At 30.5% G+C, this 17,533-nt stretch overlaps 1 protein-coding gene across 8 annotated transcripts in view; it reads right to left on the reverse strand.

The window, feature by feature from the left end:
* LOC124359177 overlaps positions 1-17,533 on the reverse strand; it is a 71,711-nt gene that overhangs the window by 42,568 nt on the left and 11,610 nt on the right. For all 8 annotated transcript variants that reach the window (XM_046811704.1, XM_046811703.1, XM_046811705.1 and 5 more), the window contains exons 3-4: positions 16,102-16,408; positions 2,147-2,369 (exon numbers count right to left, since the gene is read on the reverse strand). In XM_046811704.1, the coding sequence (XP_046667660.1) occupies positions 2,147-2,369; positions 16,102-16,408 (530 nt within the window). The remainder of the gene's footprint in view (positions 1-2,146; positions 2,370-16,101; positions 16,409-17,533) is intronic.

Here is a 17,533-nt window from a genome sequence, read left to right on the forward strand (position 1 = left end):
GGATAGTATGAAACTACAATCAGCTGATTAGAGGAGCTAAAATTAAAACCCTGATTGTTGTAGGTGACTAGTGGTGCTGTCATATAACGAAAGTTAATACTGTTTAGCACTCAGTATTTTAAAAGCAAATTATTTCCCTTATCAACCGAACTGCTTAAACTTGGTATCAATGGATTTGTAAATAAATTCTATACAGAAAATGTAATAACAGTAACTTCTTTACCATTTGTTGTTTCTAAGATTAGCGTTTTTAAGGCGCCATTTTAAAGTTAAGCTCCTGCAAATTTGTTATTTTTTCTATAATTAGATTTTTATTCTTCGAAACTATGAATAAATGTAAATCTGACACAATACATTGCATATCCTTGCTTTCCAATCATTACCAAATTATCCTACTTACTTCATTCATTTTATGAATAAAATCAATTTTTATATACGTAACCATGGCGTGGTTTGGGCTTATTGCCTCCTCCACATTTCCTCAGTCCTCATAGCACTTTGAGCCTGGTGCATTGCTTTGTGATTCCATTTGAAATAGTCACAGGCTTGCTGTTCTTGTTTGTTTCCTTACATTTTTTTCAAGGATGGAATAGCTCATTAACCCTCCAAGTGATGACTAAACCACTTCAAAGTGCTAGGCCATTTTCGAGCATATGACATTTCTTTTTTAAACAACTTTTTATATACGTACATATGTTCAAATTGCATGTATTACATATGGTTTTTTACACAAACATATGTTCTATAAGATCAAGTAAAAATAAAAATGCTTATCTTTTATCATAAAAAAATCTGGTACTGCTAACCGGTTGTGTAGTTTTTTATATTTTTATTTTTCAAAATCCTTGACGTATAGTTTTTACAAAATGTAGTAGTCCTAGTTCTAAAAATATGCAAAATGTTCCAAATATAATGCTGAATAAGAAAAATATCACTTCTTAACCTTTTGCACAACATATCACAATACTAATTGGTAAAAAACAAAACAATGTTTTTTCGCAAAAATTTTACTAAAATATTTACCACATCAACAAGTGGCAGTAAGTAGTTGAATAGTGATTATTGCCTCAAAATAAACATATATTTAGTTACTGATATGAGTAAAAGTAATAAAAATGACAGATAAAGTATTAAAAATACAAAAAAAATGGCTTACATACATATTTACATTAGACTAAAAAAAATTAGTCTGAGTCACTCTCTGGTGGGGGTGCTGCTTGCATCGCTATCATTTCCACTCAAATCGTCATCAAAACAGCGCCTAATGGCACTTGAATTACTAAGTTCACTCATAGCACAAATAATTACTCAATAAACAATAATATAAGTCACTTACAAATCAAAAGAACGAAGCAAAACAATAACGTCACAGGGCGTCGGCCGCGAGACGACCGTAACAGACAAACACGCATCGAAATCAGCTGACTATTCTTCTTACTCTTCCTCGTAAACTTCTGAATTACATAGTTCTAATTACGTTACTTGATAGGGAATTTATTCCTACATGTAGCCTTATAAACCACGTCGTTATTGAGCGAACCGTTCGTCTGTGATATGAAAAAAACGAACATATCGCACAGTGCGATAGTAGCACTTTGAAGTGGTACGAACATATCGCACAGTGCGATAGTAGCACTTTGAGGGTTAATCATGTTAGTGCCTGGTCCCTTTCTTGTTTCTATTTTTTTAGCCAGTTTATTCCTCCCTGCCACAATAACAAAAGAATCCAACTTCAAGCATATATGTGCAAGTATTCACAGTTTTGTTCATTAAATTGTATTTTATAGCAATATTAAATAATATGCAGAATATACAAAATAGTTTGAATTTGTCACTAGCACCATCTGTAGTAAATGGATAGATAATACTGTTTTTATTACACTACTATTTCTCGAAATGCTTTTCCCTTTTCCATGGAAACGGTAGGTTTTACATTATTTCCATTATCTCCAATTTTTGTTTCAATAGACAACAGACAATTTTTTATAAGGACCTAATTTGGATTATAATGAAATTTTAAGACAAAAATAGCCAAATCAATCCAGCCGTAATCAAGTAATGTGCTTATCTACAAACAGCAATCTCTATACATACTGTTATAGATTTTATAAATAAACCCAATATTATTATACAATACCAACCTTACCTCGTATGCTTCATCAATGAGGTTATTATTCAGAAGAAGGAATGCTTTAGATGCTGTTATCACGTGCCACAAGGCATCTTGAATGCTAATAAAAAGCCATCCTTCACTTGCAGAGTTGGTTTTTTTTATGAGAATATTTTTAAGGCCATTCAACTTTTCTAAAGCTTGAGAAACTTCATTCGCTCTAAATAACTCATAGCAAATTACCAAGTGGAGAATAAAGCTGAAATAAATCAATAATTATTGTAAACATATTGACATTTCAGAAAATAACAATTCTACCAAACGTAAATAATTAGCCTAAATTCAAGATTTTCATGTATCGCTTAACATTTAACAGTATATGCAATAGACATCGTCAAAATTGTTCATATTAAATACATGTTTAATGTTACTATTATTAGTAAAGTAACTAATTTAAACAACTTAAAATTTACACACACACATACATGCACACACGCATGCACAGTGAGAGAGTCAATAGAGGCTGCCATGTTTATGCGAACTATAGCTCAGTGAAAATTAGCTACTTGAATTCAACAGTAGAGGGGAAGATGCGCAATCGACTACTCCGCACACAGAGGACTTGCCATGTGCCTGGCCGTCATGGTGTGAGATCAGAGGTTGTAAAAAAAAACTGTCCTCGTATATACAAACAACAAAGGGTCATTATTTCAAGATTTTAAAATAGTGGTAAACAGATTTGTCATTGAAGAATATTTTCCATTCTATGTAATACTTTTTTCTGTTTTACAATTTGCTAGAGCTTCCACTGTTACCCCATAGAATATCATAAAGCAAGTGTTAATAAAAAAATGCATAATATGCTGATAACAACATATCTTTACTTACACAGTGTTTCAAACTGGATAGTAAATATGTAACCTTAGGTAATTTTGAACATAAATAAATTTTTATATATTTTATAAATAATTTTTCTAACAATAAATTATGGAAATAAAATAATATGCCTTTGAAATATAAATGAGCAAAGCAAATGTAAAGTTTATGTCCTCAAAATTGAAGATGACATTTTCAACAGCCCTTACTGGGTTAAGATTTGGCAAAAAAAACCATACTGCTCATTACTGAAAAAATTCTTTTGTTGAAAGTATCTAAAGAGTTGTTCATTTATACATGAATCAATTTACTGAAAATTTGAAAGAATCCTAGAAATAAGTATTATTTTAGTTATTTTCAATGTTTGTGGAAATATTCCAGTGAAGTATATTAAATATATGACAAACCATAATAATTTTAACCATAAGACTCTTTTAATTGTAATTTTAAAACAAACTTTGTAACCTCATTTGTCATTTTTTCTGGATTTTAAATTGTTGTCTCGCACATTGCAGTCTCGCACAATCATATTTATTTACATACTCAAGGGAAGGATAACCATCAGGTACTATATCAATGTTAATTTGAAAAGCTGACTTTATAAAATGTTTATTAAAAACATTGGAATTAATTTTTTTTTCACGCTCAGACTTATTATTATAAGAAATCTTGTTTTTTATAAAATTCCAATCAGCTTTACAGTTGTTTTGGGAGTTATTAACCCTTTAAGGAATGGCTAGTATAATGTGGCGACATATTCTAAAGTGATGCACGTGCCACATGCCTTCAGTCGGTGGCTACTGCGATCTTGTGGTAAAATCAGATTACAAGTAAATGTGAGCACAAACATGGAAGTTAAGTATGTTGCCGATAGAATGAACCACTTTACAGACAAATATACTTAAAGGCAATCAGTAATAGCATTGCATTTACGATAATACAAAAATACAGAGACTAAACATCATATGACATCAGTACTTTATTGTGCCACTATAAGAAAATACATCATATGATGTCCTTTATCTAGAGTTTACAAGCACTCCTTAAAGTGTTAAAGTTGATATTAGCTAAAAACTTTTTCTGTTCGATTTTTGTTCTATATAACATTTTAGTACCATTATATACATTTCTTTGTTTAATTTCATTAACGTTACCCCTACTTTGATAGCAGTGGAATGGATTTGAGAAATTTGGATCCGATGTACGTTGGTTTTTATTGTAACAAAATTTTGCCCATAGTGAGATTACGTGTATTATAAAATTACTTTGGTCATATCAGTATTTAAGTTTTTAAATTTAGAACAAAAAAATCGTACCCATTATATATTGTTTATAGATGTTAAAATATTTAAATCCTTAAATTATTCTTTTACAGAATCATTTATTTTTAGTCCTAACATAATTCTCAAGAGGTTTTTTCTGTATCCAGAGGATCCAGATTAGATCTTTTAGTAGCACCATACAAACATAGGCAATATGCAATATAAGAATGTATATAAGAGAAAGATCTTTCTCAGTGTACCAGTGTTACAGATGAAAGACATCATCAAAGCATAAATTCCCAAGTTTAATTTTGTAATCAACAATTGTACATGTTTATCCCAATTGAGATTTTCATCAATAGTCAGACCTAAGAATTTAGTACTTTGATTTTTTTGTTATTAGTGTTATTTACTATGATCGTTTGCTAAATTGTTTCCTTTTTATGTTGGGTTTTAAAATATTATATAGTTTGCTTTATTTATATTTAATTTTTATTATTTTCATTTCAAAAAGAATTAATGTCATGAAAGCCTCTATCTCATCTACTGACATAGATAAAATTTTGAGGTTTGCATCATCTTCATATAAACAAAGGTTTTCCTGGGGAATGTGTTTTAAACTAAGGTACATATCTTTCACGTAACACATGAATAGCATTTTTCCTAAAATTAATCCTTGGGGTTTAAGTTCTGAGGATACCTTAGAGATTTTATTTTGTAAGGATATCAAAGGAATTTCTACATTTAAAATCTATTAGTAAGGTAAGATTGAAACAAGACAATTTAATTTATTAATTAAAATTGAGTGGTCTACGCTATCGAAAGCATTTGAAAGGTCCATAAAAATACCTAGCACATGTTCCCCTTTATCAACTTTATCTTTATTGACTCTAAATATTCGATTGCTGCACTTAATGTCGATCTACCAGTATGGAATCCATGCTGGTTATCATCTAATAGATTAAGTGCCTCTAAAAATGCCATTAGCTAAGAATGAACGATTCTTTCATAAATTTTTGATGTTCAGGGAAGTAGAGATTCCCTCAACACACACATACGACCGTAATTTGACATTTCTTTTTGTCATCCTTTTTATCTATTTGAAAAATTTTTGCTATTGTTAATTTATCAGGGAAGATGCCAGATATAAATGATGAATTAACTAAATGTACCAGTATTTCACACAAATAAATCAATCATATTTACAAAATAATCATTAAAATTGTTGACTATGTCTGTAGGGTCTGTTAATGTTTTATTACCTTCTATAATTTTAAAGGTGTAATGTTTTTGACAGTTTTTGTTTCCTACCTCAGAGTTAATTTTATGCCCCATACTGTTTTTACAATATTTTCAGACTTGAGAATCTTATGATTATAAAATGCTTTTTTTGTTTTAATAATGTTTTCCCTATAATCCGTCAGTTTTTTTTTTTAATTTTTGTGTGTCTTTATCTTTAGATTGTCCAAGTTATTTACTTAATAGAACCAGGGTTATTATTTTTTTCTTCTTTTAGCATATATGTTATCAATTTATTATTTGAATTGTCCTGTTTAACTATTCTCATGGGGTAAGCTTGATTAAAATAAAATTTGAGTAAGTAATCAAATTGATCATATTTCTTTAACTGAACAAAAATATACATCATATCAGGATTCTTTTGATAGCAAATATTAAAAAGTCTGTAAATTTTCTTGTGAAAAACAATGTTTCTGAACAGTTGTAAAAGTGTTATTACTTACAGTATGATTCAGGCATCCAAATTACAGAATTTGCCCATCATGGTATGAGACACATGTTACAAATCCTTCTACAAAAATTAGATTTGGTAAATGCTTTTTAGTAAGGCAATTATCAATAACTTTCTAAAACGTTTGTTACTCTACTTTAAAACTTGATTAAATATTCCATAATATGACTAACCAACCTGTTTTTCAGCATTGTCTACTCTTTAGAATTGGCTAAAAAATTAATATTTGTTTCTCCACAGCACAACAAAACCGAGCATTTTATATCATTTGATTAAAAAATTTAAAATCTTACTTAATTTCTCCAAAACATATTTACATAAGATATTGGAGATCAATATAAACCTACCATAATAAAGTTATAATTAATTATACTATATTAACCCTTTATAGGTTGCCTAAAAATATGTTTAATTCCATTAACGCTCACTGGTCGAAATATCAACCACTTGGAAAACTTCCTTGTGCACACCCAAAAATGCATTCAGTTTCGTTTTACGCACGGTGGTTGATATTTCAACACTTTCAATTAAGGTAAGTTTGGCTCATACGTATGGGGCGAATATAGTCCTTGTCAGCACTAGTCATTCTTGGAATTCACCTGACATGTTGGGATATGAAATAGACGTGAACGGAACTTGTTACTGCACTCTATCGAGATAAACAAAAAAAAGTGGCTCATTCTGCGACCAGCGTCTGCGTGCGTCTAGGAATAGTGACATCAGAGAAAATCCTGTTTGTCATTACGTTTTTAACTGCAGCTGAGTAAAAAGGTGAGATTTTAATACATTTAAATTATTTAGCATCGGTCGTGATATATGAGACTTTACATTATGCTTTGTTTTTAAATTATATTTGCCATATAGACTCTTGAAAACAAATTAAATATCACACTAAAAGATTTTTGTCCTAAATTATGGTAATTTATAATAATTATAAAAAAGTTTATCTTTATAGATTTTGAAATTGGTGTTATACGCTTTTAATGTGGATATTTATTATTTATTTGTCTTCCAACGGCTTAGCCAATTTACAATCAGTATAGTTAAATCAGGACATTATTACATATATAGTAAGCAAAGTAGCACAATGTTGAGACGGTGTACAAGAGATATACAAGAAATATTAAATTGTACAAATTGCAAAAAACAAAACAAAATCTTTTCTAAATAATGGAGACAACAACGTGAAGAGTACAATGGCAAAGATTAAGACAAGATGCTGACTTAACGACTAATAAATATATAGGAGGATATTCTCCTCTAGAAGACAAAATTATCAGATAAGACGAATATCTTTGAGCATGCAAGTTATAAACAAAAAAAATGACTTTGCTTGAAAGTTTACATGACATTTTAGAGATAATTTTGTTGTATAAACAAATCATGTTATGGAATAGCCCAGAAATCAAGAAAATAGTGGTTAAAAATCTGTTATTTTCTTTTAGAATCTGTCATAGTCAACTCATTTATTTTGTATAAGTATATTTCAACAGAAAATAGAAAAAAAACCAATGACACAAACTACTTTTTTGTGAAAAGCTGGCAGCAGAAATCATTGGGAATTTCCGTAGTAGAACACCAAAAGCTAATACCTCAGTAAACTGCAAACAAAGTAACTGGTAGAAAGGTAACGAATTTAGAACTTAATAATGTTGGAGAAACATTTTCCAATTCCCACTTCTTCTCGTAGATGTGCAAGATGTAATACGAAGGAAAAATGTAAGCGCACAAGTATTGCCTGTGAGAAATGTGATGCAGCCCTGTGTCTAGCCTGCTTCGCCCTATTCCACAAGCCCTGAGCTATAATTTTATATTCATTACTTCTTTTTTAATTAAGATATTTAAGTTTTTAATTAGGTTAGATTAAATATGTTTTTTCATTTCCAAATAACTACGTATTGATTAGGCCTATAAATATTTTTTTTCTTCTGAATATGGTTTAAATCAAAAATATGTTTTGATTTAATATGTACAGTATAATTATTTGGAATTTAAGTAGATTCAGTTTTTTCTATAATAGTTTATATTATTATTAACTTGTAATTTTCTCTTGGCAAAAATTGTTAAAATGTAACATTGTTTACATTTAAAATTTATAATTTTTACCATTGAATTAAATAATTTTCGTTATAATAGTTTGTTTGAATTAAAGCTATAATATATATATATATATATATATATATATATATATATATATATATTATATATATTACTTTTTTTGCTTTAAATAATTAAGGTTTTATGATAATCTTGGTTTATATTGGTTTGGATTACTGTTTTGCTTTAATAATTGATGTTTTTTTTTTTATAACAATTATGTTTAAAATTAAACTAAGTTTCTGTTTGATGCGATTAACTTTTTGGGTTTAAATAAATCATGTTTATTCATTATTATTTGTACATTTTTAACCCTATCCATAAGTGGTTGAAATTTTTTAACCAGTGAGCATAAGGTATTATGCATATACCTGAAAGGTCACTGGTCGAAATATCAACCATAGCCTAAAATATATCAAATAAAAGAAAAGGATTTTTAAAAATTATTTTTCCAAGTCTAGATACAACCCCAGTATTAAGTTAAATCAATAATAAACATGTTAAATTTGCAAAATTTTAGGGGTGTGCACAGAAAGAATTTCGGTGTGGTTGAAATTTTCAACCACCGTGCGTCTAGGGATTACAAGTAAAAATAAAGCGTGTGCATAGAGCAAATAATGAGGTGGTTGAAATATCGACCAGTGAGCGTTAAAGGGTTAATAATATACAAAATTCAAATTGCTTTTCTTCTATTAAATATGTATTAAATTTATTGCATAAATCCACCCGCTTCCACCTTAAATCCTGTATACTTAAAATTATTATTCCACCCTTACTACAAACTTTCCTAAAAAATAGGAATTTACAATAAAATTGTTTGTATTAAATCGGCCTAATTCATTTTTTTTCATATTGTGTTCAGATAAAACTATAATACAGGGTCCTAATTATTGCATAATAATAACATAAATAGTAATAACATAGTAATAATAAAATAGTAATAGTAGTAATAACATAAATGAGTGTGTTGAGTGCATGTTTTGTTTTGATAGTGACTGGTATTATTAGTTTTAAAATGTAAAATCATAAAAAGTAGTGAAATTTTTTTTAATGTATAACTCAAGACTATGATAGGATTTAAGTTCTCAGCAATCAGGACTTACTTTTTGAGCTGTTTATTTTATTTAACAGGACAAAAAGTTTTAACTGATGGACTAACCTATAAACTAAGTATACATTTTCATTTTAATATTTACCTTTAATATTCATTCAATTTCAATGACACTATATGAGACAATATATTAGCTATATTATATAGTTCAATGACAGAGAACAGCAAGGCTTCAGAGCTGGTAAGTCTGTCATAACTGCTGGGACGGATTTTATTGAAACCATAGTGGACAACATTGATAAGGGGAATTATGTGGTTGGCATTTTTATGGATCTTACCAAGGCCTTTGATAGTGTATCACATGAAATATTAATAGAAATTTTAAAAAATATTGGTATTAAAGATGTTACATTAAACTGGTTTGCTTCTTATATTTCAAATAGACCACAGTATGTTGACTTGCAGTTTGTAACCAAATTAAATCAAATCACTCATGCAAAATCTTCTTTAAAAATATCAAGGCATGGAGTGCCACAGGGTTCCATTCTGGGGCCAATTCTTTTCTTACTTTATATGTTGGGTTTGCCAAATGTTCTGACAAAAGATCAGAGCAAGCTGTGTCTATATGCAGATGACTCTAATTTAATAGTTGCTGGTAAAAGTTTGAATGAAATAGAAATTGCAGGTAAAACGGAACTCATGTGTATTAATAATTATTTTTGCAGTAAAAATTTATTACTAAACTTTAATAAAACAAATATGATCTCTTTCTGCACAAAAAAAAAATAGAAAAAAACTTATGCCAAACATAACAATAGACAATATACAAATTTCTCAATTAACTAACACTAAATTTTTAGGATTACTTCTAGACGAGAACGAAACTTGGAACGAACATATTTTGGCTTTGCAAAAAAAGATTTCTTCCGGATTGTTTGCTCTTAAAACCATGTCAAAATATAGCTCAACTGAAATTTTGAAAACCATTTATTATGCCCACATACATTCTCATATAAACTTTGGTGTTGTGTTGTACGGGGCCACTAGTAATTCAAATCTGTTAAGCATTCTTTAACTTCAAAAAAAAGCAATTAGGATAATCATGAACTTAAAGGATGGGGAATCTGTGAAAGAGTATTTTTCAAAATTAGGAATTTTAACTATTTACGGAATGTATATACTGGAAACTGTTATGATGGTTAGATCAAATTTTGACAAATTACCCCGATTGGGGTCAAATCACAACTACTTTACTAGAAATAGAAATCAATTGGCAGTACATAAACATGCATTGGAATTTCATTATAAAAAACCTAGCTCAGCAGGTATTAAATGTATAAACCAAGTCCCTAGGAATTTATTTAACATAGAAAATGATTTATTGTTTAAAAAACATTTTAAAAAATTTTTGACAGATAAGGCTTTGTATTCATTTGGAGAATATATGGACACATAGGATATAATAAAATAAAAAATGTAAGATGATTCCATTCCTTATTTGTATAAATTCAAATGTAATTGTACAAATAATATGACTAAAGTTAATATGAATTTGAATGTCTAAAGGTTTAATTCTAGACTTCAAAATTTTGATGGAAAACTTTAACTTTAGAATTTTTATTTAAATCCGTCAGGGTTTTTCTGTGAGTTGTTTTGTCAAGGATTTTAAAGAGGAAACAGGTGATTTATATACACTATTATTTACATTCATGTTAAACTGATCCGAACTGTTCAGGTTTACTGGGCTATCAGCTACACAACAACCTGAATTAAAATGATCAGACTTAAAACTACTATTTACAATCTTATTTACATTTTTGAGCAAACTATTCTCACTGATAGCTTGCACTCTCAACACTGGCCCTATTGCTCTGCTTGAGTATTTCACTAAATGTGAAGACACCTGGAACCACTTTCACTTGTTCGCACTGTGTTGAAGCTCATGATATTTTGGTTGCTGCTGCTGTAAGAGTGGAGGTGTTGCTTGTCATCATCTTCTCTGCTTAGGCTGTGGTGGAGTTGACAACCTCCAAGGAACTGTTGTTAAACTTCTGTGATTATTTCAAAAACTACAATATAGACTGATTATGTCTTCATTTGTTTTAAGAATTCATCATAAGAAAGTCCATTTCTAAGAGCGATGTGATTTTTGAAAATATGACACTTTGTAACTTTTGCCTTGGTTTTCTGTTGGAACTGGTACAAAATCCTGGAACACTTTCTTTGCAGATAGCATGACAGCCTCTGGTAAATAAAAATGCTTTTTGTGGTCATATACTTTCTTCTCTGTAGCAGCCTGCTGATATCTGCACCAGCTACTTAGGCCCTTTGGACATAATCCATGGTTTAGTTTGTCATTTGAGGAACTGAAATAAAAATAACTAGTCCAAACACCTTGCTTCATTTCAATCAGTGTGCCTTCTAATGGCTAGTCTATAGAACATTTGTAAATTCTTCATCGCGTAAAGCCTACCTCGGTGACATATAGGTTTTCCATTGGTTAGCAGCGTTTTTCCCAAGTTTTCAACGATGGTTGCTTATTTGTTTGTACATCCATTTTTGAACAAGCCCCATGCACTCCAGCTTTGTAATTTCTACAGTATCTGCATAAACATTTTCACTGCTGACAGTGGCAAAGCCTTTACAATTTTCGTCTCCTAAACATTGAAGAGATCTAACATTGAAGGTTTGTTCAGATCTAAAAAAAATATTTAGTGCACCCGTACCTTTATCCGGCACTTATGCCAATATAGTTAACACTATAGGTTTATTGGAGTAGCTTTTGATTTTTTTGGGAGGCATTCACAAAACTTACTTGTAATTTCAATATCAAATACATGACCTGTACCAACACTCATTGTTGTAACAACTCCATTATTGGAGATATGGCCTTGTTTCTGCCACGTAGCATCTAAGCCAATACAGATATCACTATCACTACCATCACTGCTTGGGCCTACCGCTTCCTCTATAGCCTCTTGCATGAACTCCTTAGCCACTTCTTCAACAGCAGGAATAATACACTCTGCATACCGTGAAATTCTGATGGCGGCTTGGGCAGACTCATAAGCCAACACAGCAAGTTTGCACTACTTCGGCCTTTTCCAATTGATCTAAAAGCATACACTATTATAGGCGAAGAAAAACATTTATTTTTTGTATCACATGTGGCTTTAGTGCACTGTACTGTGCTACAATTTCCGCTGCAAGTCTGATTCTACTCAACAAACTACACTTCAGATCAGAGTCGCAATTCTTATAACAAGCTACTAAAAACACAGATGTCATTAAAACTTCACATGTGGCTTTAGTGCACTGTACTGTGCTACAATTTCCGCTGCAAGTCTGATTCTACTCAACAAACTACACTTCAGATCAGAGTCGCAATTCTTATAACAAGCTACTAAAAACACAGATGTCATTAAAACTTCTAGATTCACAATAACATATGTAAAATCTAAGCTTTCAAACTCCTTGAAAGCTCAAGTTGTTTTTCTAGCTTTGATTTTGAGGCACTTACTTTTCGAGTTGGCAGAAGATTAGGCTGAGCAGTTGAAATACTAGGATTAGTATTAACCTGTGAACTATCAATGTTTACATTTGAAGTACTTGAAACTGACTTATTGTAAGCTGCTGCTGCCTTCCAAAAGTTTTCCTCTTCTTAAGTGTACGAGAAGATCTTCCCATTTTTTATTTTCAGTAAATATAATTAATCTTCTCATTTTTATTTTCAGTAAATATAATTAAAATCACAATTCTAACAAACAATAACAATAACCACATTTCACTTCACAATACACAATTAAAACAACTAATAGGTGTGAGATCTGCTCAGTATAACAGATTACCAACATGGGGGGGGGGAATCAGCAAAGTGATATATAACAAAAAATGTCTTGATCAATCTTCTCATTGCAGTTATTTTAGATAAAAATGTATGACATTGTTTCACAAAAATCTATGCAGAATTTGTTCTAACAACCCAATTTAATTCAAATTTGTTTTTAAATGAATTTAATAATGTATGTAATAATAATGTAATGCTATTAAATTCTGTAAAAAATAATAATAGCAAAAAACAAAATTTAATCTTTTTTGCCTATTTTACATTCTGACTCCTCTTAATACCTTTACTACATTTACTGACATTTTTTACATAACGCCCACAAGGAAAATTGTTTTCACCCATTTTTGTTTAATCTTGATTTTAATTAATGAGACTGAATAAAAATATAATCAAAAATTCATTAATTACACAGTTTAACCCTTTTAAGGCCAATGACCAATTGAGTTGCACTAGTCTCAAGGCCATCTCCTGATATTGCTCAGGTACCTTAAAGGCCAGGCTATTTTTGTTCCTTTTTGCATAGCTTTAGTAAATAAGCTGCAACTTCCATATTACTTAGTAAAAACTGATAATTCTTTTTTTTAATTTGTTTGTAACATTATAGGCTTAGACAGGAAACTATAAGGTTGGTCATATAAAATAAAAAATATTTTTTACGTACATGTTTATATGTAAAATTTGTAAGCGTAGTTTACTTTTTCTGGTTTTAACACCTCATAAAAAATACAAAGGATTGTTTTGCACCCAAGTAACACATATTGTCTAAAACTACATATTATTTACAACACACATGCCAATTTTCAAGTGCTTATCAATAATAAAAGTGAAGTAGGAATGAATTATTCAAAATCTGCAACTGCGGCTTATTTGTGAAAATTGTAGAAAAGCTAGTCTTGTCTTCAGTTTTATACACAAAATATATTTTTTCTTCATACAACTCACAAGAATCCATACAAAATAAACCTAAAACACTGTTAGTAATTAAAAAGTTCATTCATTTTCTAATTCATCTTCAGAATTATCATCGTACGAAGCATCTAAATCACTATCACCTAAATCCCCAACACCTCAACAAACTGAACACCGGTACCACTAGCAAGTAAAGTGTTGACTAAAGTGTTATCACTTGTAGGTGATTTGCCTCTCGTTCTTTTGCTCATATTTACACTTAATAGTTCACTGCAAATACTCTAAAATACCTATAACATCGCACATAATTACTGAATTGCATCAACAAAATATAACCACAACAACTATAACCACCACAACGCCGTTGTAGTAAGACAGACGATTTCATCGAAATGCATAGGTGTATAATAATAGAAATGATGCAAGAAACGGCATTGTTTGCGTTTATTAATGAAGCCCATCTAACCCCAAACAAGAAAATATCATGGTTTGTGGCATTTGGAAAGTTTACTGGCCAGTAAACCGGAAATAATGGACGGCTACCTATTGTAGCCGTCGGCCGCGAACGCCATTATGATCACGGCTACCTATTGTAGCCGCCGGCCGCGAACGCTATTTTGACGACGGCTACAATAGGTAGCCGTCGGCCTTATAAGGGTTAAATGATCTTACACAAAAATTATTTATATTTCTCAAAATGTTCAAATAAGTTTATGGTCTATTTATACAAACAAAAAGATAACACTGAGTAACTGAACACCTGTCTCTTGGTATGTGTTAGACTGCTAATCAACCAACTGAGCTACAACTGTTTCTACCAGATGGGGCAAAGATCTAATCAGGTCTACCAACGGGGTTTAATCTGAGATGAACATTTTCATAGCAAAAATGTTTCAAGCTCTTCATACCTTTTACCGAAAATATTTACCTTGTAGCACTTATTAATGGCATTGGTATTCCGCAAGAGATTACAATAATACTATAATACAATACAATAATATATATAATTTTAATAAACATTGAATTACCAAAAGTAATTGCTCCGCCAGGATGTCTCACTTACTGGGTGAATGTACTACCATTACACCACAGAGCGCTTACTTTTTATGATTCAATTACTTTCAATTTAGCCGTATCTGTCATATATGTCTATAAATAAGCAAACTAACAAAATCGGAAGACCAAATACCTGTCAAGTACTTTTTGTGATTCAGTGTTTATTGAAATTAAATTCAGCTATTGCCAGTTATACAAATTCAATTAATGTAAATAAAAGTCGTTTGAATACTGTAAACATTTTTTTCTATACAGTTTACGAGAGTAGGTAGCATCTTCCTGCCAGACAGTTTGTCGACCGGCGGTACCGCACGGTGTCTACTATTTTATATACAAGAAATTAAATGTGATGAAAAAATGTATGATCTTACAGTATCATAAAAACAATATTTTTAATACTGTAAACTGATTTTCAAAATGCGATGGACTTCTTTTCGTGGTTAGTTCTTTCTCGCTTTTGTCACAATTTTGCAAAAGCTTTTTTCAGCAGTGTCGCATTTTCTTGGCTTGTTTTGCAAAATGTGATTGCAGCTTAAACCCTGTCTACCAGTCAATGAAAATGGTTTGTCAAAACTTGTTCATACACACTGTAGTAAAATAAGGATTTTACCATACATTGTTATTTTAAAATTAATTTGTAATGTATAAAAACAGTTTTTTATTTATCAAAATTATTATAAACGTTCAAAAACGAAACGTTATTATGAAACGATTTGTTCCCTGACAAAAACCAAAGGAGGCGGTAATTCATAATCAAAGACCTTCGAATAACACAAAAAATGTCTTACAATACAATATAGCTGTACCAATTTTTGTGTTGTGTTATAACACCACTGGCAATTTAATGTGGTATGGTAAAGATTATCCACACCACAATCTATATTGTGTGGTGGTTTCCAGATAGTTTAAATTGAAGTTTAATAAGAATATCCTTATTGAGGGAGCAATATAAAAACAAACATGTATCTAGTAGCAAAGCTAATGAAAGGAAGTTAGCAGTGATACCATCCAGTCACTAAACACATATATTTTTATGGTGACACTCTCACGTGTTGTGGAGAGCTATGTTGACCTCATCCAAGATGGCAGCACTGATGCATTAGAAATAAATAAATTATACAAGATTAGTTTTTGTAAACTCACCTCCTCCATTTAAAGGTGTATTCATGTGTCATTTCTTTATCTTTCTTTTCAAGACGATCAATGATAATGCTAGGTTCATCTACAGGCTTTGCTTGTTTGGGCCTCCAAATAAATGGAGATTGAGATTTATCCAAGTAAAGTTTTATTTTTTCCACTTTGTCTTCATGTGTAAGTTCTTTAACATTTAGAAAATGTAGCTTTTTCGAAAGTATTGGTATATTACATATACGTCTTGAGGAGCCATATTTTGTCTCCTCACGAGGAAATGGTGTATTAAATGCTTTTGAAGGATTTCTACAGGTAGGCCCTGAAAAATATGTCAATTTCAATAAAAATTATGTACGATGATGTCGCAACATAACTACAAATTACCACAGTTGACAACAGATCTGTTTTTTATAAAACTAAAGATTCTTAAATGTGTGTAATACTTATATATTATAAGGTTATTTCAGGCATACCCATAACCAAATGGGAGCACTGTGAAACCAATTTGTAACTATTTAAAGACTATAAAACTTATCTTGACATATATCACTACAATTACATAAACATGTTCCAGATATCACTTGGGTCTTTTTCCCCTCTTTAGTTTACTTTTACAATAATATTTTTCACACTACTGTAAGTGTATATTTATTACGTTTCACAATTTTAATTATTGTATAGCATGAATCATATGATATTAAAAAAGTACTAGTCTAAAGATGATTATATTTATTAATTTTCTTTTTCAACTGAAGACAGCTTTATCACATCCATTCTAATGCTTCGTTAAGGTAGTAAAATAGCAATAAAATTTAGGCATAAAACTAAGTAACAATTTTGACAATAAGAGATGTTTACAAAAAGCTTTCAACTGATTTGTATTTAATGATTTAATGCTCTCAGGAAGCCTTTTGATTAACTCAATTCTATTTGTAAAGGAAACTGTTCAAAATGCGAAAGTTCTGAGCTACTGAAAACAATAGATGTTTCTACCCCTAATCTCATACTAATGTATATCTGCCCTGGACATAAAGTCCTTTTAAATCAGCCGTATATGACTATTATATAAATCAGCTCCCTAACAACAACTTTCCATAACATTCAGGTATTCAATTTTGCGATAATGCTTGCAGACTTCTTATGAAGACTTAAAAACACAGAGTTTATATTAAGACTCTGTAGTTCATTTTCCTGAATCTGAATTGTGCAGAGTTAGAAAATTCATATCAATACAGATAATGTTGTAATCTTTCCACAAAATCTATACTAAAGACCACCCAGGATCAGCAAAATTGACATTGGGCAATAGTTGCTTACTATACAGAGATTGTCTTTTTATAGACAGCAGTGACTTTAGCTGTTTCCAAAATTAAAGGGAAAATTGTTTTTTCGAATGATGAATTTATCAACTTTGTGAGTGATGACATAATATACCTGAGAGGCA

Source organism: Homalodisca vitripennis, chromosome 4 (assembly GCF_021130785.1).
Source record: "Homalodisca vitripennis isolate AUS2020 chromosome 4, UT_GWSS_2.1, whole genome shotgun sequence".
Classification (NCBI taxonomy): Eukaryota; Metazoa; Arthropoda; class Insecta; order Hemiptera; family Cicadellidae; genus Homalodisca; species Homalodisca vitripennis.